At 34.6% G+C, this 26,161-nt stretch overlaps 1 protein-coding gene across 1 annotated transcript in view; it reads left to right on the top strand.

Moving 5' to 3' along the window:
- Positions 1-26,161, top strand: part of LOC123609903 (protein eyes shut homolog) — a 187,880-nt gene that overhangs the window by 6,921 nt on the left and 154,798 nt on the right. The window contains exons 2-3 of the mRNA XM_045500915.1: positions 3,958-4,157; positions 8,373-8,464. Of these exons, the coding sequence (XP_045356871.1) occupies positions 3,958-4,157; positions 8,373-8,464 (292 nt within the window). The remainder of the gene's footprint in view (positions 1-3,957; positions 4,158-8,372; positions 8,465-26,161) is intronic.

Below are 26,161 nucleotides of genomic sequence, written 5' to 3'. Positions count from 1 at the left end.
TACTGGTTATGGGTCTGTTCAAATTTTCTATTTCTTCCTGTTTCAGTTTTGGTAGCATATATGTTTCTAGGAATTTGTCCATTTCTTCCATATTGCCCATTGGCATATAATTGCTCATAATATTCTCTAATTATTGTTTGTTTTTTTTTTCCTGTTGTGTTGGTTGTGATCTCTCTTCTTTCATTCTTGATTGTACTTATTTGGGTCCTTTCCTTCTTCTTCTTGATCAAACTGGCTAGTGGTTTATCAATTTTGTTAATTCTTTCAAAGAACCAGCTTCTGGTTTCATTGATCTGTTCTGTTTTTTTGGTTTCGATAGCGTTAATTTCTGCTTGGATCTTTATTATTTCCTGTCTTCTGCTTGTTTTGGGTTTTATTTGCTGTTCTTTTTCCAGCTCCTTAAGGCATAAGGTTAGGTGTGTATCTGAGATCTTTCTTCCTTCTTTAGGAAGGCCTGGATTGCTATATACTTTCCTCTTATGACTGCCTTTGCTGCTTCCCAGAGGTTTTGGGTTGTGGTGCTATCATTTTCATTGGCTTCCATATACTTTTTAATTTCCTCTTTAACTTCTTGGTTAGCCCATTCATTCTTTGGTAGGATGTTCTTCAGTCTCCAAGTATTTGTTACCATTCCAAATTTTTTCTTGTGGTTGATTTCGAGTTTCATAGCATTGTGGTCTGAAAATATGCACGGTATGATCTCAATCTTTTTGAACTTACTTAGGGCTGATTTGTGTCCCAGTATATGGTCTATTCTGGAGAACGTTCCATGTGCACTGGAGAAGAATGTATATTCTGCTGCTTTAGGATGAAATGTTCTGAATATAAGTCCATCTGGTCCAATGTGTCATTCAAAGCCATTGTTTTCTTGTTGATTTTTTGATTAGATGTTCTGTCCATTGCTGTGAGAGGGGTGTTGAAGTCTACTATTATGGTATTACTGTCGATGAGTTTCTTTATGTTTGTGATTAATTGATTTATATATTTGTGTTCTCCCACATTTGGCACATAAATGCTTACAATTGTTAGGTCTTCTTGTTCTATAGACCCCTTGATTATGATATAATGCTCTTCTGCATCTCTTGATACAGTCTTTATTTTAAAGTCTAGATTGTCTGATATAAGTATGGCTACTCCGGCTTTCTTTTGTTGACCATTAACACGATAGATGGTTCTCCATTCCCTTATTTTCAATCTGTACGTCTCTTTAGGTCTAAACTGGTCTCTTATAAACAGCATATAGATGGATCTTATTTTCTTATCCATTCTTTTACCGTATGTCTTTTGATTGGAACATTGATGTTTAGAGTGAGTACTGAAAGATATGAATTTATTGCCATTATGATCCTTGTAGAGTTGGAGTTTCTGGTGGTGTTCTCTGGTCCTTTCTAATCTTTTGTTGCTTTTGGTATTTATTTATATATTATATATATAAATATATATATATAATAATTACATATATCTAAATAATTATATATCTAAATAATTATATATATATCTAAATATATATGTAGAGAGATATATATACATATAGATAGATATAGATATATAGATATAGATATGTAAATAATTATATATATCTAAATTATATATATAAATAATTATATATACATATATAGATATATATACATATATACATATATACATACATTGTATGTACATATACATATACATATATACATATATGTGTATACATATGTATATGTACATATATGTATATACATATGTATGTACTCTCCCCTCAGAGAGTTCCCCCTTAAAATTTCTTGCAGGGCTGGTTTAGTGGTCATAAACTCCTTTAATTTTTGTTTGTCTGGGAAACTTTTTATCTCTCCTTCTCTTTTAAAGGACAGCCTTGCTGGATAAAGAATTCTTGGCTGCATATTTTTCTGATTCAGCACACTGAATATATCCCACCACTCCTTCCTGGCCTGCCAAGCGTTTGTGGTAGGTCTGCTGCAAACCTGATCTGTCTTCCCTTGTAGGTTAGGGACTTTTTTTCCCTTGCTGCTTTCGTGATTCTCTCCTTACCTGAGTATTTTGTGAATTTGACTATGATATGCCTTGTTGATGGTCGGTTTTTGTTGACTCTAATGGGAGTCCTCTGTGCTTCCTGGATTTTGATGTCTGTGTCTTTCCCCAGGTTAGGAAAGTTTCCCGCTATGATTTGCTCACATAACCCTTCTACCCCTATTTCTCTCTCTTCCTCCTCTGGGACCCCTATGATTCTGATGTTGTTCCTTTTTAATGAGTCACTGATTTCTCTAATTCTTAAATTGTGCTCTTTTGCCTTAATCTCTCTTTTTTCTTCTTCGTTATTCTCTATAAGTTTGTCCTCTATATCGCTGATTCTCTGTTCTGCTTTGTCCATCCTTGCCGCCTCTGCATCCATCCATGATTGCAGCTCAGTTATAGCATTTTTAATTTCATTCTGGGTGTTTTTTTACATCTTTAATCTTTGCAGAAAGGGAGTCTAGTCTATATTTGACTCCAGCTAGTATTTATATTATCGTGATTCTAAATTCTGGTTCAGTTATCTTGCTTGTATCTGTGTTGGTTAAATCCCTGACTGTCATTTCTTTGTGCTCTTTCTTTTGGGGTGAATTCCTTTTGTGGCTTCTGGCTTCCCAAGTTCAGCTCTTCGTGTCGCATACCTGCTGAATTCTGTGGTTCAGGTTGTGCAGATTGTTGTGTTAATCTTCCAATCAGTTTTCTAGGTGTGTAGGATGGTTTAATGTTGGTCTGGCTGTATTTCATGGACGTGAGACACACACAAAACTTCCATGCTATTCTGCCATCTTGGCTCCTTCTCCCCAATTTAGAAGTTTCAAAGGGAGTTTGTATGTGTGTGTATCACAGAAGGAGGAGCAGAAGGAAAGAAGTGAAAGCAGATAACTCATATCCATTATTACAAGAATATCATCAATCAGTCAAGTTTTTATCAAACAAAAGTAACTTTTAATAATATAAAGTATCTTATCCAGAGAAAAAAGCTGTTTCATTAATCATATATTTATAAATTTAAGAAATGCAAATTGTCAAAGTATTTTGCTCAAAATGTCTATGTTTCATTTAAAAGATTGAGGCTAATTGGGGCGCCTGGGTGCCTTAGTCGGTTAAGTGTCCAACTTCAACTCAGGTCATGATCTTGCAGTTTGTGAGTTCGAGCCTTGTGTCAGGCTCTGTGCTGGCAACTCAGAGCCTGGAGCCTGCTTCGTATTCTGTGTCTCCTCTCTCTGCCCCTCCCATGCTCATGCTCTGTCTCTTTCTCTGTCTCTCAATAATAAATAAACGTTAAAAATTTTTTAATAAAAAAATAAAAAGATTGAGGCTAATTAAAATATTCAGAAGATGAGAAAAAGAAAGATAACACGCAAGTGATGATTTTTAAAGAAGTTCAGGTAAAAGTGTTGCTACAGAAGTATGACAGTTCCTTTACTTCTAAATAGTCTGTTGGCCCTCAAAAGCCACACAATCAAATTAACAGTAATGACTGACATAAATCAAAATTTGATACCATCATGTATATACAATGAATAAGGACATCATTAGAAAATGTTCGTATTTCTGTTGACCTGTAACGTAAAATGGAAGTGAATGCCCTGTTGAAGATTAATCATCTAGACATCCAGTGAGATTTGATCGTAAAGCCCCCAATTCATAGAAATTATGACAAACCACTGTGACTATGGCAAAGGAAACAGGTACCCGGGCTTGTAACAGGTAGAAAATAGTCATGTATGAGCCACTTTAGACATCCAGTGAGATTTGATCGTAAAGCCCCCAATTCATAGAAATTATGACAAACCACTGTGACTATGGCAAAGGAAACAGGTACCCGGGCTTGTAACAGGTAGAAAATAGTCATGTATGAGCCACTTTAGAAGATATGCTAATGTTTATATGGAACCCAACTATTGAACATTCAATTCCAATCTAAATTGTATTTTCTTTCAGACTCCACAGATTTCAGATGTATTTGTTATTATGGAGATTCCTATCTAGAATTTCGGAATGTGTTGTTAAGTCCACAAAGTAACGTATCACTAGAATTTCATACCTTCAACTCCTATGGACTCCTGCTCTATATCAAGGAAGACTTAAATTCAGTTGATGAGTTTTTTATTCAATTATTTATTGAAAATGGTACTTTAAAGGTAAGTCATTATATTTATTTCATTTAAAGGAATTTTAGAAAGTCTGATTCTTTAGTGGTTATTGTCAAAATAAAATTTTATCTTAAATATGTCTTTTATAATCACCACTAGGCTGTGTGTTCTGTTTTTGTAATTTTTTCATATTCAGTATTTATATTTAAAAATAGTATATACTTTGAATAGCTATCATTCTCTTCTTTTCTCTTTATTTTTAACCTTTTTCTGTTATTATGTTTCCCAATATCCCAGTGATAGTAACTGCTACCATTTTTTGTAGCTTTAGTGGCATATGTGATCTGGGGAGCCCAAAGATTTTTTCAGAGGATCCTTAAGGAAAAGCTCTCTTAATGATACTGTTATTTGCCTTTTTTTGCTCTCATTCTCATAAATATACAGTGGAGTTTTCCAGAGGCTGCATGGCGTGTGATGATGTCATCTTTCTGATCACTAATGTAATGTGTACTTCCACATTTTTGTATTTTAAAAATGTTTGTTTTAATTTTAATATTATAAATATTGATAAATATAACCCAGTAAACAAAAACTCTTTGGGGTCCTCAATAATTTTTAAGAGCACAAAGAGATTTTGAGATCAAAAAGTTTGAGATCATGGATTTAACACTTGGTAGTCTTTATAACAACTTCTTTTAAAAGTCCAAGATCAGGGGCACATGGGTGGCTCAGTCTGTTAAGCATCTGACTTCAGCTCTGATCTCACTGTTCCCAAGTTCAAGTCCAGCATTGGGCTCTTTGCTGACAGCTTGGAGCCTGGAGCTTGTTTTAAATTCTGTGTCTCCTTCTCTCTCTCTCTGCCCCTTCCCTGCTTGCATCTCTCTCTCTCAAATATAAACATTAAAAAAAAAATAAAATTCCAAGATCACACAGCTAACAAACACTAAATTATAAGGCTGACTTTGAGTTGAAAGTGTATGCTCTTTTTTCAGTACTGTTCTATCATAACCCATCAACTCCTCTTCCTGTGGTAAATACCCAGATTAAGGAAGCCATCCAAATCATCACTGCAATAAAGTAATTAACTCAACATAGCCTAAAATATTCAATATAACACTGTATTTTTATCTATCATTTCTTTTATAATGTGATTAAATATGTGAATTTCCATGAAATAGTTATAATTTAAATAAGTCACGTTATACCAGTTTGACTTTCTTTAAATGTTCATCTTTCTTAAGTAATACAACACATAATACGTAATTTAGTACAAAGTCTGATATTAATAAATATCAGCCAGATGTAGGCATTAGTAGTGGTAATATTTTTACTCATTCATGTATTTGTTCACTCATTTGTTAAACATTTATCTATCATCAATCACTTTGTCATTGGTTCTGAGGATTCAGTGGTAAACAAAACACACTTTATTTTCCTCATATTGCTTCCAATTGATTACAGATAATAATAGGAACAGGTGAAACAGGAGTAAGAAAATAGAATTCTGTAACAAATAGAACACAGTAATGAATCATCAGACATCAGTCTTATCTTCAAGTTTGCTGATCCCTGCTCTACAGCATTTTCCTCAACTAAGACCAATGTTTTCCATTATTCTTATAAGCATAAAAATATGGAGACCAAATAGAAAAAATAATAAAACACACATAATATTGATCATTGGTCATGTTCAAAATGTTTCCCCTCAGCGCAATTTTCTGCCCATTAACTGAGTGTCTATCTCAGCTAGTTCGTTCCTCTCACCACTGTGGACATCTCCATAGACATTATGAGGAATTACCAGAGACTTGCAGGATTGTGGGTGAAATATTTTAGGAAATGATGAATGATGGAGACTCCTTTCACTTTCAGATGGATAAAAATAAATTCACAATAGGTTGAATCAAGACATTGAGGAATTATAAAATCATAATGAGAGAAAAGGCTTGTAGAATTTCTTTACTTCAGGTTTTATGACAAAGGATATATACTCATGTCTGTAATAATAATTACTATCATTTACTGAATTGAAATTATGTATAAGGCTCCATCTTAAGAAATGTATTAAGATCGTCATCTCTGGAGTCAGAGTTTGGAGCCCAGCTCTGCTACTTAGGAGCTTTGAGAACTTGCAAGTCACTTAAGCACTTTGTGCTTAAATTTACTCACTTGTAAAATGAAGGTAATAAAGATTGTTGTGAAGCTCAAGTTAATAAATGAATAAATGTTGGGGAGTAAATGTAATACAATGAGTAAATAAGTAAATGCATATAAACATGTAGAAGGATGTCTGGGACATGAATCAAATGTGAAGGTTAGATATTTTCTCTCTGCATTTTGCAAAAATCATGCAGACAAGCGAGGCTTCTCACAGAGTTCAGTATTACACATGCTCTTAGGACTCCTTTAAGAATGGTAGATAAGGAATTTTTACTTTGTTGTGTAAATCCAAAATTCATGTTCGTTCTGCTCACATCACTGCTTCCTTGCAATGATTTAAAGGAAATTTCAGTGTTACTCTGTCTTCATGATTTTAAGATTTTTCTTGTTCCACTATGATTTGTGAGACTATGCTCCAATTTCTTCATCTATTTTAAAAGTATAATCATATGGGGAATGCATTTACATTACAATTTTCACAAAAAGACATATTTATGGTTGAAATTTTGCAGTGATCATAATTTAAGACCTATTCTAGAAATGCAGAATTGTTAGTCAATCTTTTTAGGAAATCACAAGTTTTAGGAAAGTTTAATAATATGAAACTTAATTTTAATTTTTATTTTTTGAAATAGCTTTTAAAAACACTTTACTGGCTCTAATAACAAGGAAGTTAAGTACATACATAATATCCATTGTTGGGACTCAAATACCTGACACCAGACTTACTGTCTGTGTTGCAAATCACTGTGCCTCCCTGGCTAGCAGCAAATCACTTCACTTTAGTTTACATCTCTGAATAATGGAGCTAATAAAAGAATAGTTCCTACTTCATAGAGTTTTGTTTTTTATGTTGTATTGTAAGGAAGGAATCAGTTGATATTTATAAAATGTTTTAAAACTCTGTGACACCCAAGTAATCACTCAATAAATAGTAGCTTTTATATATATAATATAATATATAATATGTTATATATGTCTATATATGTCATATAGATATATATATATATATCTATATGACATATATATGTGACATATATATCTGTATATGTCATAAAGGAGCTATTTATAATAAAAAGATTCAAGTAAAAATAATAGAATGATCCATTAAATATTTTATATTCGTTTGACAGCTTTGGAGATAAAAGGGAATTATTAACATTTTATCATTTTATCATTAACATTTAAATATACTATTTAACATATTTCTTAAAGCCAACTTGTAGTAGATAATTTTTTAAGGAATCTTTTGCAATCTTTTGTAATCTATCATAAAATTAAAATATGTAGCATAATATTTATCTTTGGACCCAACGTGGGTTTTAGGATTTCAACTTAAATATAGCTAGATGCACAGGAATTATGCAACACCATGCAGCTGTGTTTCTTTGACGTATATGTGGGTTATTCATTTCTTGCTGATATGATAAGCCCCTTTCTGGGAAAGTATAGCTGTCCTATAACTAATATACATGCAGACATATGCTGTGAAGAGGGTGAATAGGTCACTGAATCCTACCTGTGGAATTCTCAGGGAGTCCTGATCAAATGTACCTGTTAGAGACATGATAGAGACATGATCTGCCCCCTTTTAAAATATAACTTGGCTCAATTAGTAGTAACCCTACAAAGACCCCCCCCCCCCCCAGCCTCAGGAAGCTTAGAATAAATGGTTAACCTCCATAATCTTCAATGTTTCCTTCCTTGGACTTTAACATCACCCTCTACACTGTATTCACTGATCTTCACGTTGCTCAATTGGTAGTATGTAAGGAAGCTTGCTAATAATACTCACTTTCTGCTAGCAGAAAAAGCTGCCTTTCTCAACCATGTTCCCCAGAATATTGGAACAGAAACTAGAAGTGTCTGTGTGTCTGTGTGCATGTACAAATAGATGATGCATGTATATGTATATAATACTTATACATTTATTTATTTTAATTCTACACTTTATTAGTTGTATACCCTGAACTGTCACTTCTCTTAAGTTTCAGACACTTTGTCTCCAAAGCAATATAAAAACTATTGGTAAATTCTAAGTCTAATGCAAATATGTGTCAATTTCGTTGTGGGAAACTGAAGGAAACTTTTTTTTTCTTATAGTACCACTTTTTCTGTGCTGGTGAAGCAAAATTGAAAAGCATTAACACTACCATTAAAGTGTTTGATGGACAAAAGTATACACTGTTTATCAGGTAATATATATCTATTTTCTTGTAGACTTACCATTATTATAAGTAACAGAGACTGTTCCTCTGGATGTTGTTTTTGCCCTTTAAAGTCGAGGTTATCCGAGTATCCTGGTATCTGAGATATTCACATGCACTTGATTGTGAATTGATGTTTATCAAGCCATTTTGCCTTTTCTCTATGTCCTTAAAATAGTGCTGAGGAAAGAATGTTAAAGGGTTATATTATCTATGAAATTATATAAGCAGCTTTACAAAGAAGTCATTAAACCTTCATATTATTTTCAAATTAGAGAAATCATAAAAAGCAAATAAAGTGGTATTTCTTTTGATAAGCAAAGTTAAACATATTCACTGTGGAAAATTTGGAACATCCAGAAAAACATAAAGAAGAAATTTAAAATGATTCATTATACCATAGTCAAGATAGAATAACGAAAATTTATTGCTCTATTCCCAAAAGCTCTGTTTGAAGGTGACTCTATCCCAAAACTCTCACCAACATCAGGTGTAATTTTGCCTATCTGGATAAGTGAAAATGATGTTTTCCCTTAATTATCCTTCCTTGACTTATGGCAAAGCTTATTTTTTAATATAGAATTAATACCTTTGTGTTATGTGTTTTGCCTCCCTCTACTATTGTTTTTTACTTAAATGGTACTTTAAAACACATACCACAGACCTAATTCAGTATGGAGACTAAAATACGTTATTTGGTTACAACAATAGCTGATTATTTAATAATAATAATTATCTATTTAAATCCAATAAAAAGGAAAGCAAAAAGGCTAAAACAGGGATGAGGCAAGAAGTTATTTGGAAAGTTTTAAGGGCGTTGAACCCTCTTTCAGCCAGAACTTTCCAAATTCTGTCCTCCAAGAATTTCATATCTTTTAGAAAACTGACCAAAAAACAATCTATTGTCAACTAAATTGAGGAAAGGCTACATGACATATACCACCTTTGACTGCTCAAAATACACAGGAGCTTTTTAAGACCTCTAAGATACATTTAGTAAGGTCTTACTTTCTTTGCTTAACTCAAAATATAAGCACAGAATCCTTTAATATTTTTTTTTAGCATTTAACCTCTTGAATAGTTAACACTGGGGGCAATGCACTTTGGTAAATTCCATCTTAGCCGAGATAACAATTTTCCTGGGCAGAGACTACCATCATCTGGAAGGAAAGCAGGTATATGAGCATTAGGGCAGCAGTAAAAATAAGTTGTAAAAGACATATTTTAGCCCCTGGACGAAACAAAGACAGATAAGAAGTGATGTGAGAACCATTTCTGGCCTGGGGTATGTTGCAAAAGAGTTAAAAAAATCATTGAGGATACAGTAATCATACTTAAAGTTTATTAGGCACCAATAATGTGTCAGGTGGTAAATTTGTAACATATATGAATTTATTTATTGTTAAGAACAATTCTAATTATTATGTACATTTTCCGGATGCAAAATGGAGAGATAGATTAAATACAGAAAAAGACATAGTTTTGAAAAAAATGGCACAATTCCAAGGCTGCTCTTATTCCAAACCTATGAATAAATTTTAAGGTATAGACCCTATGATCCATGCTGTAGAAACATAAATAATTTGTTCTCTTAACCCTAAAAGAACTGCTGTATATTCAAGATAAGATGAAGATAAGAATTTTAAATAACCTGCCCAATGAAAGATTAATGTAAGAACAAAATTCACACACATTAAACAGCATATAACTGTATGTAATCATAGTGAGATTGATAAAGCCCATTATATTGGTTTGGTCAGGCTGCCATAACAAGTACCACAGATTGGCTGCTTAAGCAACAGAAATTGATTTTCTCACAATTTTGGAGGCTGGAAGGCTGAGATCAAGGTGTCAGCAGGTTTGCTTCTTTGGAGGGCTCTCTCCTTGTCTTGTAGATGGCTGTCTTCTCTCTGTGTCTTCACATCATTTTCCTTGGTGTATCTGTATCCTAAATTCCTCTTCGTATAAAGACATCAATCATCTCATTTTAATTTCCTACCTCTTTAAAAACCCCATCTTCAAATATAGTCACATTCTGAAGCACTGGGGGTTAGGACTTCAACATATGAATTTTGCAGGGGACATAATTCAGTCCATAACACTCATTTTGCATATTTGAAAACTGAGGCTCAGAGAAGGTAGACATCTTCCTCCAGATCACATTGTTAGACAGTAGGAAGTGTTAAAAAAATATTCAGCTGAGTAAATTTGAAGATCTGTTTGGCCTTATTAAATGATTCTTGAGTTGAGCAGCATCCCCTCTAGCAAGTAGAGAGGATTTCTGCTGAGGTAAACAAAATAATTATTTTTTCTTTTAGAGAGATCGAGTGCACCTGTGAGCTGGTGAGAGCGATAGAGAGGGAGAGAGAGAGAATCTTAAGCAGGCTTCACACTCAGCACAGAGCCTGACACGGGTCCCAATCCCATGATCCTGGGATCATGACCCGTGCTGAAATCAAGAGTCGAATACTCAACCTGCTAGTCACCCAGGAGCCCCAAACAAAAGAAAGATTTTTAAAGGCAGAGAGAGGGCATTAAAAAGAGGAATTTATTAACAAGGAATACATTGTTTAGGCAAGGTTACCCTCCAAAGAGGAATAGAAAGGGTCTATCAGTAAATTTCCTAGTATTGATCAAGAATTACATGTTGACTGGTTAAAGGTTATATTCCAGGGGGTTAAAACTGCAGTTAGTTTAGGTAGTAACTCTTTGCTGACTTGGCCTAAGTGACACCATTTTTAGCCCGTGGTTTTCTTTTTAACAGAGGGCAAGATTAGAACCATGACCTTCTGCCTTCTAACCTGATCATTATTTTCTACTATAATATGTCCAGCCAGTGTTTTAAAAGTGACAACATACTATTTAAAATCTTCTTTAAAAGAAGCATTAAGGGGCACCTGGGTGACTCAGTAGGTTAAGCGTCTGACTTCAGCTCAGGTCATGATTTCACAGTTCATGAATTCGAGCCCCGCTTGGGCTCTGTGCTGACAGCTCAGAGCCTGGAGCCTGCTTTGGGTTCTGTGTCTCCCTTGCTTTCTGTGCCTGACTCACTCACTCTCTCTCTCTCAAAAATAAAAAAAAAAAATATTAAAAAAAATTTTAAATAAAATAAACATTAAATGTAAAACATTTAAAAATCCCAAGAACACATACTTTTCACTCTCCTCGTCACAAGTAACTTTTAAAGGTGTTTAACAACTAAAAAAATCACTTTCTATGTTCTATGACTTTTTTGCAACTTACCTACAATTTGTTGCTTTAATTTTTATCAAGAAGTAGTTGATAATCTGTCTGTATCTGGTCTAAGTTCTTTAAATTCAGAAATATCTCGGGGCGCCTGGGTGGCGCAGTCGGTTAGGCGTCCGACTTCAGCCAGGTCACGATCTCGCGGTCCGTGAGTTCGAGCCCCGCATCAGGCTCTGGGCTGATGGCTCAGAGCCTGGAGCCTGTTTCCGATTCTGTGTCTCCCTCTCTCTCTGCCCCTCCCCCGTTCATGCTCTGTCTCTCTCTGTCCCAAAAATGAATAAAAACGTTGAAAAAAAAAATCAGAAATATCTCTTCACAAGTTTTTGATTTATTTGAAGTAATGGGAAATTTATACAAATATGCTTTTGTCTGCAATTATCATCTATAAAGAACAAGAGTGGGGTTCCATTAATTTTATTTTCCTATACCTTTAAAATATGCTTCCAGAGGTAAAAGGGGAAAATCTATCTTTAATTTTAAGTTTAACTCAGTTCAAGAATGCTGTCGCCAATAATTTTTTTAACCATTAATATACTCTTTAAAGTAAAGATAAATGGTAGTTGCACATTTCACTCCCAGCTCTACACTCTTTTATGTTGTTTCTCTTGAATGACATTACCCTTGAATATGAATATAGGAGAAGCATCTTTCCTCAAATGCTTTTATGGAAATATAAGAAAAAGAATAGCAAGGTTTCACTCAGACCATGATGAAGTACTCTTACAAAGAGTGAAACAAATATCCTCCAAGAAAAAGTAACTGAGCTCATTATTTTTTAGAACAAGGAAAGACAAGATGTTCTGCAGAGCAGCATGGCCCTTTTAAAAAAAGAAGTGTGGATTGCTTAACTTAACAAAAGCAGGAAGGAAAATATGGAATTTTTAAATCAGGTGAAATATACACTGGCATAATAAAGATACTAAGGAGCACATATACTAAAAACTATTTTAGTTTTTAGTGGGAAATTAGCTATAGCTGTTGCTCATCTTTTAATGACAGAAGGGAAAGTGAAAATAGGACCATGCAGTGATGTTAGGCTAGTGAACAACAGCATATAGTATATCAAGAAGAAAAAGAAATACAAATAGGTGTACATTTGTTACTCCACTCCTGAATACTGTAGATGTATTGAACCATAAGGAGCTGAGATAATCTAAGATAGTGGTGCATATATTTTCAGGCAAACCCAAATCTGAGAGTGTGATGTAGCACTTTATCCATGTCTATTCGTATATTTACCATAATTATATATATTTTATATTATATACCTCACATTACTTGTGTTACAAACATCATTGCATATATAACATGATTGCATCTATTATTATATATCATGATATAATTGTGTATTAATACATTATAGTATTACAGGATTTGTATTTAATATATATATGTATATATGTATATATTTTATGGGACTTTTCCTTTAAAGCCCTACTTAATATTTACCTTCGTTCTTGGAGAGAGATAGGATTTGGAATTCAAAGATAGAAATAGCCTCTTCTGACCTCCTCAGTTATGGGCCTTAAAAGTTTTTTTTTTTTTTTAAGTTTATTTATTATTCTTGAGAGATAGAGACAGAGCATGAGCAGGGGAGGGGCAGAGAGAAAGGAGGAGACACAGAATCTGAAGCAGGCTCCAGGCTCTGAGCCATCAGCACAGAGCCAGACGCGGGGCTTGAACTCATGAACTGCGAGATCACGACCTGAGCTGAAGCCGGACACTTAACCGACTGAGCCACCCAGGCGCCCCAAAAGTTTTTTTTTACATGCCTATCAATTAAAAATACATTCCTGCCTTTAAAAAAATCATTCATTTCCTGTCTCAGTCTTACACTCTTAGTCTACATCCTGATTTGTAACTAAATTGTATAAACTCTACCAGTTGTGCTGGAGCTACCTCATGGAGAATTTGTTGGTTTGGAACTTTGATTTGCTGTAAGCACCTCCTACACCGAGAGCTGTACAGATCAAATAAAACAGCAAATGAGAACATCTTCAGTTACACTTAAGAGAATCATTTACCAGTTACTGTTAGTGGTTAGTCATGTGGATATACAATAAATTATAGTGAGTTTTGAGAAAGACCATAGTGGATATAAGAATAGTAAATGGGACTTAAGAAGATGGACACATGCCAATGAAACTCACACATTAACAAGTATTTTTTCAAATGATGTAACAAATATGTTTTTCAACTGGATACAAAGCCTGTACCATACTGACATTGTTTCTATTAGATGATGATAGGAGGATGCTCCTTAGGGAATAGTATCAAAAGAGAAAAGGAATAATGTGTAGTTGAGACCAGTTAGGTGGGAAAGAGTGAGGATAAGGTCTGCAGATGCAATGGTAGTCAGATCGTGTAGGTCATCAAATGCTGCAGTAAGAACTGTGAACTACATCATATGCAATAGAGACTGACTGGAGAATTTTTAAGTAAGGGAACAGGTAATGTGATCAAAGAAGTATTCACTTTTCTTAATAGGCTATGCTAAGCTACAGTATACAATAGACTCTAAATTTCTACACCTCTCCAGATCTACTCCACAGTCTCTTCTCTGAAGGTCTTTCAAAATTGACCTGTGTAAATTACATTATGGGCTCTGTAACAAGTTGAAGTGTGTTCCTATAGAATTTAGGTGTCCTAACTTCCAGTATCTCAGAATGTGGACCTATTTGGGGATAGAGTCTTTAAAGAGGTAATGAAGTTGAACTGAGGTCATTAGATTGAGCCCTGATCCAATATGACCTTATGAAAAAAGGAAATTAGGACACAGAGAGACACACACAGTTGGAAGACAATGTAAAGTCACAAGGAGAAGGTTGCTATCTACAAGTGAGGGAGAGAGAGCTGGAACAGAGTCTTCTCTCACAGCCCTCAGAAGGAACCAACCCTTGATCTTGGACTTCAGGACCGCAAATTTGTGAAACAATACATTCCATTTATTTAAGCCACCTGGTTTGTGCATCTTTGTTGAGGCAGGTCTAGCAAACTAATATAAGTTCCCTTGTCCTCTGGCTTCCTATTAGATAGTCAATGGGGAACACTGACAGGAAATTCGAAAAGCAAGCAATTAATGTCAAGCTATATGTTCCCTTGGCCTTGTGTGGTGTCCCAGGGACCGGCTCATTCTCTCTAGTGAAGGTCTCAGCTCCTGGCAGCTATCCTTCTCCTCTAGGTTCTGCTCTTTTCTTCTTGGTACCCTTTAGATACAGAAGTGATATCAGACTAACTATGTTGTGGTCCTGGAAAACAAAACTATCCCATGTGGCTTTCCTACATCCTGATCACATCTTTGTAGAGTTCATTTATCCAACTTTATTCAAGTTTTTTAGTTTCAATGTGGCATGTGTTTTTGGCTGAAAACATGACTCTCCAGTTAACATGGCAGAAAATGGTTGGATGGTTTAATGGAGAAAGTCCTAGAAGTAGCATGTCTCACTTCTGTTGGCCTTCTGTTGGCTAGAACTTAGTCATGTGAACACACCTAATGGCAAAGGGCACTGCATAAGATTTTCTAGCTTTGCATCTGGGAAGAAATTAATTGAAACAATGTGGAATAGACAGGATGAGAACTATTTCTATAAGGGAAAGTAAGATAACTCTTTACCTTTTCAGATAAAGACAAAAGTAATCAGAAAGCGTCTGTAATTTGAATCACAGTATTTATATGTCTTTTATCTTGGATCTGAGGGAGTTACTGGACTGCTTTTAAGAAGAAAATATAAATTAATATATTTATACTGTTTATTCAGTAATTATAACTTGCTTGAAATATATACAATATCTTATTACAGACTATAATTATTTCATTCCATTGTGTTTTTATAACTGAACGTATCCCAACAGATAATGTCTTACCTAAAGTATGGGTACACAATGCCTATGAATGATAAATTATTTGGTCTTCACACTGTAAACCTTAGACTTGTTGTCTAACTGATAGAAAACATAAAAATGCAGCATATTGTGCATTTAAAACAGAAAGAAATAACATACGTGTGTCTGTGTGTATAAACAGAGACATCATTCATATATATATATGAACCAGGACAATTGGAACATTGTTAACACAGTAAGCATCAAAGTTTTGTACTTCTTTTTAAGACATTAATAATAACACCAAGGACTTGACATGTGTCAACCAGGGCAGGATTGCTTTGGCACAGAATGCTGGAAAATCAGTGAGGTGGAAAAGAAAAGAAAGAAACCATTTAAACACTTTTCAAAAGTAAACATTTTTTTCTCTAATGAAATGTGTACATTATTTCATTAATCTTTTCATTAACCACTGTCAGTAGTGTCAAGAAAAACATGCCAATGGAATAATGATTTTATTTAAAGTTGAACAAAATAAACAATGAACAATTGATTTTGATTCTAAAACTATATTTATACAATCAGCGAAATGTTCCTCTAACACAAACCTACTTTTCTTTTTCCCCGATGGCATATATTCGTTCAAAGCAAACTATAGAGAATAGGAGTGAAATTGGATCACTTTGGAAAAGAGAATTTTAAAGTGTAATCTACAAAGCCCAGTTAATCCAATTTGGAATTAAGCATTTTTAAAGTTATAGGTTGTTGACTCCATTTATACAAATACTCCAATAAGTTCTGTACCGACTACCTTTTAGAAATTATTTTAAAACACAAGTTAATAATACTCTTAAAAGTAGGGCATTTTCCATCATTTTATTTGAACATCTAAAAATGCATTACCTATTACAAAATTACTGAAATTAATCTCAGAAAATATTACTGCTGTTATACATTCAGAGGAACACACAGTTGGTTCCAGTTGTACTTAATGTATATATTAAACACCAGAGTTTTTGTTTTTCCCTTAAACAAGGCATTAGTCATTACAGAAATCAAAGCTGAAATTAGGCCACTGGCGTTCAGCCTGCGGTCACATGAACCTTCAGAGTTTGGGGGATATTTTAGGTAGGATCATCAGCAGAAGTTTGCAGAAAGTACCATAAACAGCATTTAGCAGCTACGTGCATGTGCATTTATAGGAAAGGACTACATCTAGGTATTTTACCACACATCCAGGGTATAAAAATTCTAAGTACACAAAAAACAGAAGCCTGAGCCATTCTCTTTTTAGATAAAAATATATATACTTTTTTAACCAAGAAAATATCATAGGCTAGAAATAAACGAGATCATAAAGTAGAGTTGGCTTCATTCTTCCAAACACACGCTCTTAGGAAGTAAGAAGTAATGGCTGGAATCATGACCATTCAGTGGCAGCTTCTGAGCCATCCAAATGTATGTCTTACAGAGGTCCAACTACTTATGGAAATAAAGGCTAGCACAGCATAAATGAAGATTTTAATGGGTAGCTGTTGATTACCCATGTTCTTGAATTTGATCTGAAATCTGCCTTATTTTAGATGCTGATTTGTGCTCTCCCCTAATAAGAGAGAGACTCTGATATAAATGCCTTCGAGTTAAAAATTCCTCATATTTGAATCTTTCTGCTGCTTAATATATAGCTTGACTCACATCCTGTTTGGCTTCTTCATTTTCCTCTTTGCCAAAAGGTGAACTCTGTCTCTGATACTATTATAAACATACTGAAAACAAGTTGAAAGTGGATAATTCTTTTTTTTTTTTTACATTTTTTTAAATGTAAATCTGAGTTAGTTAACATATAGTGTGATAATGATATCAGGAGTAGAATTTAGTAATTCATCACTTATATATATATATAACACGTAGTGCTCATCCCAACAAGTATCCTCCTTAATGCCCATCCCCTATTTAGCCCTTCCCCCATCGCACCCCCCCCATCAACCCTCAGTTTGTTCTCTGTATTTAAGAGTCTCGTATGGTTTGTCTCCCTCTCTGTTTTTATCTTATTTTTGCTTCCCTTCCCTATGTTCATCTGCTTTGTTTCTTAAATTTAAAATTTGAGTGAAATTATATGGTATTTGTCTTTCTCTGACAGACTTATTTTGCTTAGCATAATGCGCTCTAGTTACATCCACATTGTTGCAAATGGGAAGATTTCATTCTTTTTTGATCTCTGAGTAGTATTATTATTTGTGTGTGTGTGTGTGTGTGTGTGTGTGTGTGTGTGTGTGTGTGTGTTTGTGTGTGTGTGTGTATATCTTTTTTATCCATCATCTGTAGGTGGATATTTGGGCTCTTTCCATAATTTGGCTATTGTTGATAGTGCTGCTGTAAACATTAGAGTGCAGGTGCCCCTTCAAATCATCATTTTTATATCCTTTGGATAAATACCTAGTAGTGCAAATGCTGGGTCATAAGGTAATTCTATTTTTAATTTTTTGAGGAACCTCCATACTGTTTCTGGAGTGGCTACACCAGTTTGCATTCCCACCAACAGTGCAAAAGGATTTCTCTGAAAGTGGGTAATTCTTAATTTTAGTATTACATATAAGAAAGCAGAGACTAAAGAAAAGTCTTGGTAAAATAGATAAAACAAGATTATACCAGTCACTGCAAGAGAAACTTGCAATATTAAACAGTGTTTGAATGGTAAATTTTAATACTCATGAACTTGAAGGAGTATGATTCATTTTGGTGTATTCTTTCTTTCTTTCTTTCATTTTGGTGTGTTCTTTCTTTCTTTCTTTCTTTCTTTCTTTCTTTCTTTCTTTCTTTCTTTCTTTTTCTTTCTTCTTTTGAAGTAGACCACTACAACAGTGTAATTAACTTATCAAATAAAAATGTCAGGAAAGTCACATGTTAGGAATCAGTTGTATGATGGGTTGTAAGAAACATTTAAAATATCATTATTTTCTTTCTGAAAATTAACACTAAATTCAACTCTCACAAATGTTTTTGGATTCCTTTCATAAGTTGAAAATGATTTATTAAGAATTATTTCTAAAGTTCCTTCTATTAGTGGAAAGTGATTTTGTATAAAAGGATTCCAAAGAATAACTAATGCATTGTTTAATGTTGATTCTCATTGTATGTTCAATGGAATGAATTCAGAATCAAATTCCAAGTCTGTATTTGCTTTTTATGTTGTGTATTCTTAGTTTTAAAATATGTAACATCTTTCTGTTGACCTCAAACTTTCTCCAAAAAGATAGCTAAGTATCTTTTCTAGTATGGTCTTTTTTATAACCAGAAGATATTAAAAGATAGCAAATTTCAAGTTAAAGTGATAGAGCAGTAGCAAAATTAAGTTTCAAAGCATTCTAACTGGGAAATGTGGCATACCTCCAAAAGGGTCTTCATAGGTGGTATGTATATCATTTAGATTGTACACATGAAATTCTCTAAAGTTGTCAGTTTCTGCAGCTTTGGCTTTCTCTCTGTATGACCTTGAAGGTTGCTTTAATTGTTAAAGCCTCATTGATCACCATATGCCATTAGAAATGAATACATTATGGACGCATCCATAGATTCAATAGTAGAAAAGTTCTAGAAACCATTTAAATGTTAATTGCTTGATAATCCTCTTCCACATGTTTATTTCTATGGGAACATTCACTAAAAATTAATTATCATGCTTCTGTGAAGAAATATGATGCTAATTCATTTTCCCAAATTTAAGTTAAAAAGTTTGTTTTTTTAGAAAAAGGTTAAACTTTTGCAAGATTGTAACAGAATAATTGAAACATTGCAAATGTAGTATGAGATGATTTCTTATATAATTGATCAAATTAGAACAAATTAATGATAGCAGCTCTCTGATTGTCAAAAACAAAATAAATAAATCCTAGAAAGGTGAGAGTTAAGCATAGCTGGAGACTTCCGTTTGTTAACTGTGGATAGCCATGGCATGATAATGATAAGTTGCTTATAGGGGAAGTAGAGAAAGTTTATGAGAGAATGTCCCAAGTCAGAAGGGAAGAGTTCAAGAGGAATAGTATATCCCTCTTGCTACTTAGAGGACTTGACCCACTCCATCCAAAGGCAGATGCTCTACTTGTACCCTTCTTTCCTACCTTTCTTTCTTAGATTATTCATCTCTCTCTCTCTCTTCTGTACCATTTCCCCCAGGCTTTAGGTCTTGTATTAGTTTCATTCTGCTCCTCTTCAGAGCCAAACATCTTTAAGTTTTTCTGTACATGGGATTTCAGTTTTGTTACCTGACATTTACCCTTCAATCCAGTCCAGTCTGGTTTCCATGGTCCACAACCAACACAGTTTTTATTAATATCATGTGGAATTAGGGAGTTTTATCTTCTCTTGTAAGCCTCATGCATATGTTAAACTTAACATGTCTAAAACAAAATTTCTGGTCTCCTACTACTACCAACAACACCTCATTTATCTATGCCCCTCTCCTACATACCTCTTCCCATAGTCTCTCCTAATTCAGGTGTTAACTGTTATCTACCTATACTGAGAGTCATCGTTGACCACTCCCATTTCTTTATCCTTTACCTTCAAGCTCTAGCAGAAAGTCCTTTCTAAAATTTCATCTTCCATCTGCTGTTTCTCTCTGTCTCCTCTGAAACTATCCTGGTACAAGTCTTGATAATATTTTTTAATGTTTGTTTATTTTTGAGAGAGAGAGCATGAGCAGGAGAGGGGCAGAGAGGGAAGGGGATACAGAATCCGAAGCAGACTCCAGGCTCTGAGCTGTCAGCACAGAGCCTGATGTAGGGCTCAAACTCATAAACTGCAAGATCATGACCTGATTCAAAGTCGGACGCTTAACCGACTAAGCCACCCAGGCACCCCCAAGTCTTCATCATTTTTTTATCTGCACTGTTGCAATTATCCATTGCCTCCTTCTAAATATTCTTCACACTTTGGTCAGGGTGATCTATAGTGTGCTGCATGAAATCAGTTCTCTATTGAAAGGTTCTTCAGTGGCTTACTTTTACTCTGAGAATAAACTACAGACTCCTTGTCACTGTTAACCAGCAATGGGCTTGCATGTTTGGGCTCTTGCCTGTTTTCCTCTATCTTACCTAATACCTGCCTTCCTATCCTCTCAATGTTACTTTCTCTTTGATGCACTATCACTCCTGAAACTTTCTAAAAAAGCTTTTCTATGTTATGGCCTTTAATCTTACTGTTCCTTCTAACTGGAAGTGTATCCTCCTCTTAGAGTGTTCCTTCTCCACTGTCCCCATGTTGCCTTGCCCATTACTCAAGTCACAGATGAACAGTCATCTCTTTAAGTAAACACTTCTGAACCATCTAAAGAAATTCCACCCAAGTATTATCTGCCAAAGCACCCATTTTTATTGTATAGTTGTTTTACATATTGATTTTCTGTATCCCTAACTAGATTGTAAGCTTCATGGGTTCAGAGACTTGTCTGTCTTATTCCCTGTTGAGTATCTCCCTGGCACTCAGCACAGTAACTGGACCGTAAATAGCTGGTTAATAAATAACTATTAAATAAGGAATGAAAGGCAGGAATGAAATTTGATTTCAGATCTCAGAGGTTGCCAGGCATTGGCAACCTATCCTAGTTGGGTAGGATCTCTGGGCTTTCCAGTTTCCCAGATCTACCTGTCAATTTTTTCTATAGAGTTACACGACTTTGTTGGCTGGTTTTCACTAATCTGGGTAACTATTCTGATACATTATAGGCATATATGGCACATAAATAATGTATACATTATTTAGTAAAATGTCACTAATTAATTGTGTTTTAATTAACTTCTATTTTTCTCCAAATATCCTAAAATATTTCCTGTTTTTAAGCTTTGTAACAAATGCATTCAAAGTTTATTGGATGTGTTTGTATCTGTGTGCATATTTGATTTAGGTTGTAAACTGCAAAAATATGGAGACAGACTTGATTTAGCTGAGTTATCATTACTGTGGTTATTTAAATAGATGAAATCATTAACTTGTCTTAAGTTTGACTCAAACTTTATTGTAATATTTTATAGTTGAAGTGTGTATTAATTATTGAACTCCCACTGAAATAGAAATTTAATTTTATTCAAATGGTTGAAAAATTTTAGGATAGCATTTTAAAAGAATATAGAATGGAAGGCCATGTACTAAAATATTTGCTTCCATAAAATTATAGCACTTAAAATAATCAAAAGTGATTATGTTCATGTTAAGTATATTTGAAAATAACTTAAGTTTCACAACCCATTCAAAACTACACAAAGCTTGTCATTAGTGATTTCACTGGTGGCTTTAGAGAACTTGATTTCTTAGCATATCTATTGAAGACAGTCTGTTAGGATTATATCACTACAAAAGGCATGACAATTCTTTCATGTCAGGAAATATTCCTTCCTACATTTATTTCAGTACTTAAGATTAACTAGAAATATTGTTTTATACACACACAAACCATAAACTTATAGTTAAACTGTTTTTAGCTGTCTAAATTTGGAATGGGCATTGATTTCACAATGAGGGAATGAAATCACTTAATGTTCTGGTTTTGATGGTTTCCAATTGATATGTATAGCATGTGACAGCCTACCTGAAATGAAAGTGGTTATACAGTTGGATCAGCTTCCTTTGTAGTCAGCCTTCATATCAATAATGATTAATTCATGCAGAGAAAATACTCTAAAATTAAAAACTAAGAACTTGAGAATGGGAACTTTGCTTATTAATTTTTGTATTCTCAGGATCTACCACATTCCTTTTACAGAACAATCAATAAATATCTACTGAAATATTTATTGATTGATGAATGAGTAAAATATTTTCAAAATGGGCACTGAACATTGTCAGAACCAAATTATCAAACAAACAAAAAAATCAAAAAACAAAAGAATGAAAGAAAAGAAAGCACGTTATATGCCTATAGTTTTAGTTGCAGAGTATGACATTTTAGAAGGCAATTACAAGATGTTACCTATTCTATCCAAATATAAGATGAACTGTTTATTATGCACATCACTATTCTGGAGGAAAAAATCTACTCCACAAATGAAAGTAATGGGTATTCTCAGATCTACTTGTGAGGTGACAGGAATGTTAAACCAAATAGTAACACAAGATGAAGGTAGATATTATGTTCATAGTAATTAACCTCTTGCTCCTTTATTGTAAGAACAATTAAGAAAAAAATTATTAATAAGCTTCCATTACACTAATGTGATGATAATCATGTGAGGAGTAGTTCCTGAGACAAAAATGTTTTTTAGATAAAAAGCAAAGTGGAAATCAAAAACAACACTAAGAAAATATTTTGCCCTCAATTAGATGAACCTTCACAGTAGAAAGTATAATATTTCCTCCTTAAAGCTTTCTAACCCTTCCACTTGACCAGATACCCTGCAGCCATAAGAGACAAGAGATCAGTAGTGTTGCTTCCTCAGCAGGTGGAGAACAGCTGTATGATCCATCCACCACCACCCCTATTTCTTGCTACCAAACAAGTAATAGATGTTTATTCCCTGAGAGGTATAGGCCCTCGTCTTGTCCAAACCACTGTCAGCACCACACATATGTCTCATGCTATATTTATCTAACTAAATGAAGCTATTTGAGTGACTGTTCCAAAAACAAAGAAATGTTTTAGGTAATATGAAGTCTTCCTTTCAAGAGGCACTCCATTTATTCTCTTAACTGGAAAAATGTGTATCTATACTTACATTTCTAAATCTTAGCACTATTGACATTTTGGGCTGGATAATTCGTTGTTGTACGATGCTGTCCTGTGCATGAGAGGATATTTGATAGCATTTCTGGCTTCTATCTGTCCCCTCAGTTGTCAGGACAAAACGTCTCTGGAAATTGTTAAATGTTTCCAGGGGGCAAGAGGAGCAAAATCATACATCCCCACTGAGAACCACATATTCATACACTCACTAAACTCTAATCAGTTTCCAAATTATCATTACAAACAATAAGTGATTTTTTCTTCTTTATTTTTTTATATTAGCTTTAGAGAAGAGGAAGAGAGAAAACTGATAGCTGTGTATTTTGAAAATTTTTGAAGAGAAAATAGCACATTGATTGTGTTTAGGATTTAGAAAATAGGGGCACCTGGGTGTCTCAGTTGGTTAAGCATCCAACTTTGGCTCAGGTCATGATATCATGGTTCCTGAGTTCGAGCCCCACATCAGGCTCTGTGCTGACAGCTCAGAGCCTAGAGCCTGCCTTGGATCCTGTGTCTTTCTCTCTGCCCCTCCCCCACTCACGTTCTGTCTCTCTCTCAAAAATAAATAAAAACATTAAAAATAATGATAAGAAAAAAGAAAATAGATTACCATTAAATGCTTCATGGATCAAAGATAAATTTTTACTTGTCAGCATGACCTGACTAGAAGAAAGATCTTAGCTAAAAAAAAAAAAAAAAAAAAAAAAAAAAAATCAAAACTAATACCTTCATATTTCTACCTGAGTCTTTAAAATAAGCTGATGAGAAATAACAACCTCCCCACTTGCCCTTCCCCTCAACCATGGCCACTTATGATATGATAGCCTAGAAAGAAAGACTTGAAAAGAACTAGATAGGATTTAATTTTTAAGAACTGGGATGGGAGCAGTAGAAAAGGTTCAAACTGTAGTCACAGACGGGGCTGCTCTGGTTAATCTTGCATTTTTCCTGTTCAAGTAACACCCTGGGACCCCCACACTACTTCTCCAGTTATTTCTGGAACAAAGTCTCTGGCAGCCATGGGTCTGAACCATGCGTGGTCCATGGATCATTCTTAACAGCACCGTATGCTTCACCTTTTCTTTAGGGGCTGCATAATCAAGTCACAAAATAAAATCTAACTTGGGACCAGAAGTAGAATTTGGTAGTGGAATGTGAATTTGGTGAAGCTTTCTTCCTTTTCCATAATAACACTATCATTACCACCAGGCATCTTTTCCAAATGTGGCATATACAAATCTCAGGCAACAATACATGTATGGAAGACCTATAATTTTTTCTACAACTTCATCTCCATTTCCTTTCTCCATTCTGATAACAGAGAAATAGTTGCAGTCAGTGAGGGTTTCTCTCTCTATCCCTGTGACTTCTTCACAGTTCCAGGGTACAGGTGTTGCAGGTGATCAGGTACACTGATGTCATCAGATAATCTGTTTTGCCTGGTCTTGCTAATTAGATCACACAGCAGAATCCAGAGCTTTTTTAGACTCAGAGGCATGAAGAAACTCAATGCTTTCTGTCCTATAAGACAGAGATAGCATGAGGAGGTTGTTAGAAAAGAAGAGATTATAATTTCAAAAAATTACCCTCAGGCTTCATAAAGCACATACCTTAATATGTATTCATTGTGTACTCAATTATGAAGAACTAGAATAGCTATAACTCGAGAGATCTTTTTATAAGTAAAATCTTCTGTGGGGCACCTGGGTAGCTCAGTCAGTTAAGTGCCCAACTCTTGGTTTCGGCTCAGGTCATGATCTTGTAGCTTCATGGGTTTGAGCCTTGCATTGGGCTCTGTGCTGACAGAGCCTGAATGGGATTCTCTCTCTCTCCTTCTCTTTCTTCCCCTCCCCCACTCATGTTGTCTCTGTCTCTCAAAATAAACTTAAAAAAATAGAATCTTCTATGAATAACTAAGATATGAAATAATTTAAGGTAGAGCTTCTTTGTTTGAGACTTGGATTGGGAGCAATGGGAAGAAGTATGTGGGGAGTTATTACTATGCCTGCCCTGAGTTACCCTGTGTCCCTGGAACTGCTCCTAAGTCATATTCCGGAAACCAAATAATCATAGGAAAACATTTTGAAAAACACTGCTCTATAATAATAACTGCTTAAATTGGAATACTGTTATTACCAACATAATTACAAAAATATGTATCTTTGATAGCATTGAAACAAGAATTATTTTTCATCTTCCTCAAAGAATAGTTAGGATACAACTAAATCCTAAAAAAAAAAAGCAATTTTTAATGAACTCCACTGCATTTTAATTGTGTGGAAATTGTCATTAGTCAGTGCAATTTAATTCAATGGCAACAAAAATTAGCCTATTTTAATGAGACATGGATATTTTCACTTTTCTTGGTACTAGAGAAGAAGTACAGCATGCCAATTAGAGCATGTTTATGGAAACAAGAAAATCCTAACGCATTGTTGTGAGATTCCGTGTTTGTTTCTGAGCAACTGAGAACCTTACCTCCCTTACTTGTCAAGTTTAAGAATAGTAGTACTCACTACAGAGGATTGTTGTGCATGTCACAAAATATATTTCATCTGTCCTGCATGTGGTACGTGCTAAGCTAATGTTTGCAATATGTTTGCTATTGACCATTAAAATTTATTTTTATTTTTTTAAAGTGTATTTTTATTTTTGAGAGAAAGAGAGAGAGACAGAGCACAAGCAGGGGAGGGCAGAGAGTGAGGGAGATAGAAGCAGGCTCCAAGCTCTGAGCTGTCCACACAGAGCCCAACACGGAGCTCGAACCCATGAACTGTGTGATCATGACCTGAGCCAAAGTTGGATGCTCAACCAACTGAGCCACCCAGGTGCCCCAGACCATTTAAAAATTTTAAATGCATGTATATAAATGTTCATAGTAATGGGTTGCATTCTAATTGTTA

This window comes from Leopardus geoffroyi, chromosome B2, assembly GCF_018350155.1.
Source record: "Leopardus geoffroyi isolate Oge1 chromosome B2, O.geoffroyi_Oge1_pat1.0, whole genome shotgun sequence".
Taxonomy (NCBI): domain Eukaryota; kingdom Metazoa; phylum Chordata; class Mammalia; order Carnivora; family Felidae; genus Leopardus; species Leopardus geoffroyi.
Note: the sequence above shows the minus strand (reverse complement) of the source record. Positions and strands in the feature narration are given on the sequence as shown.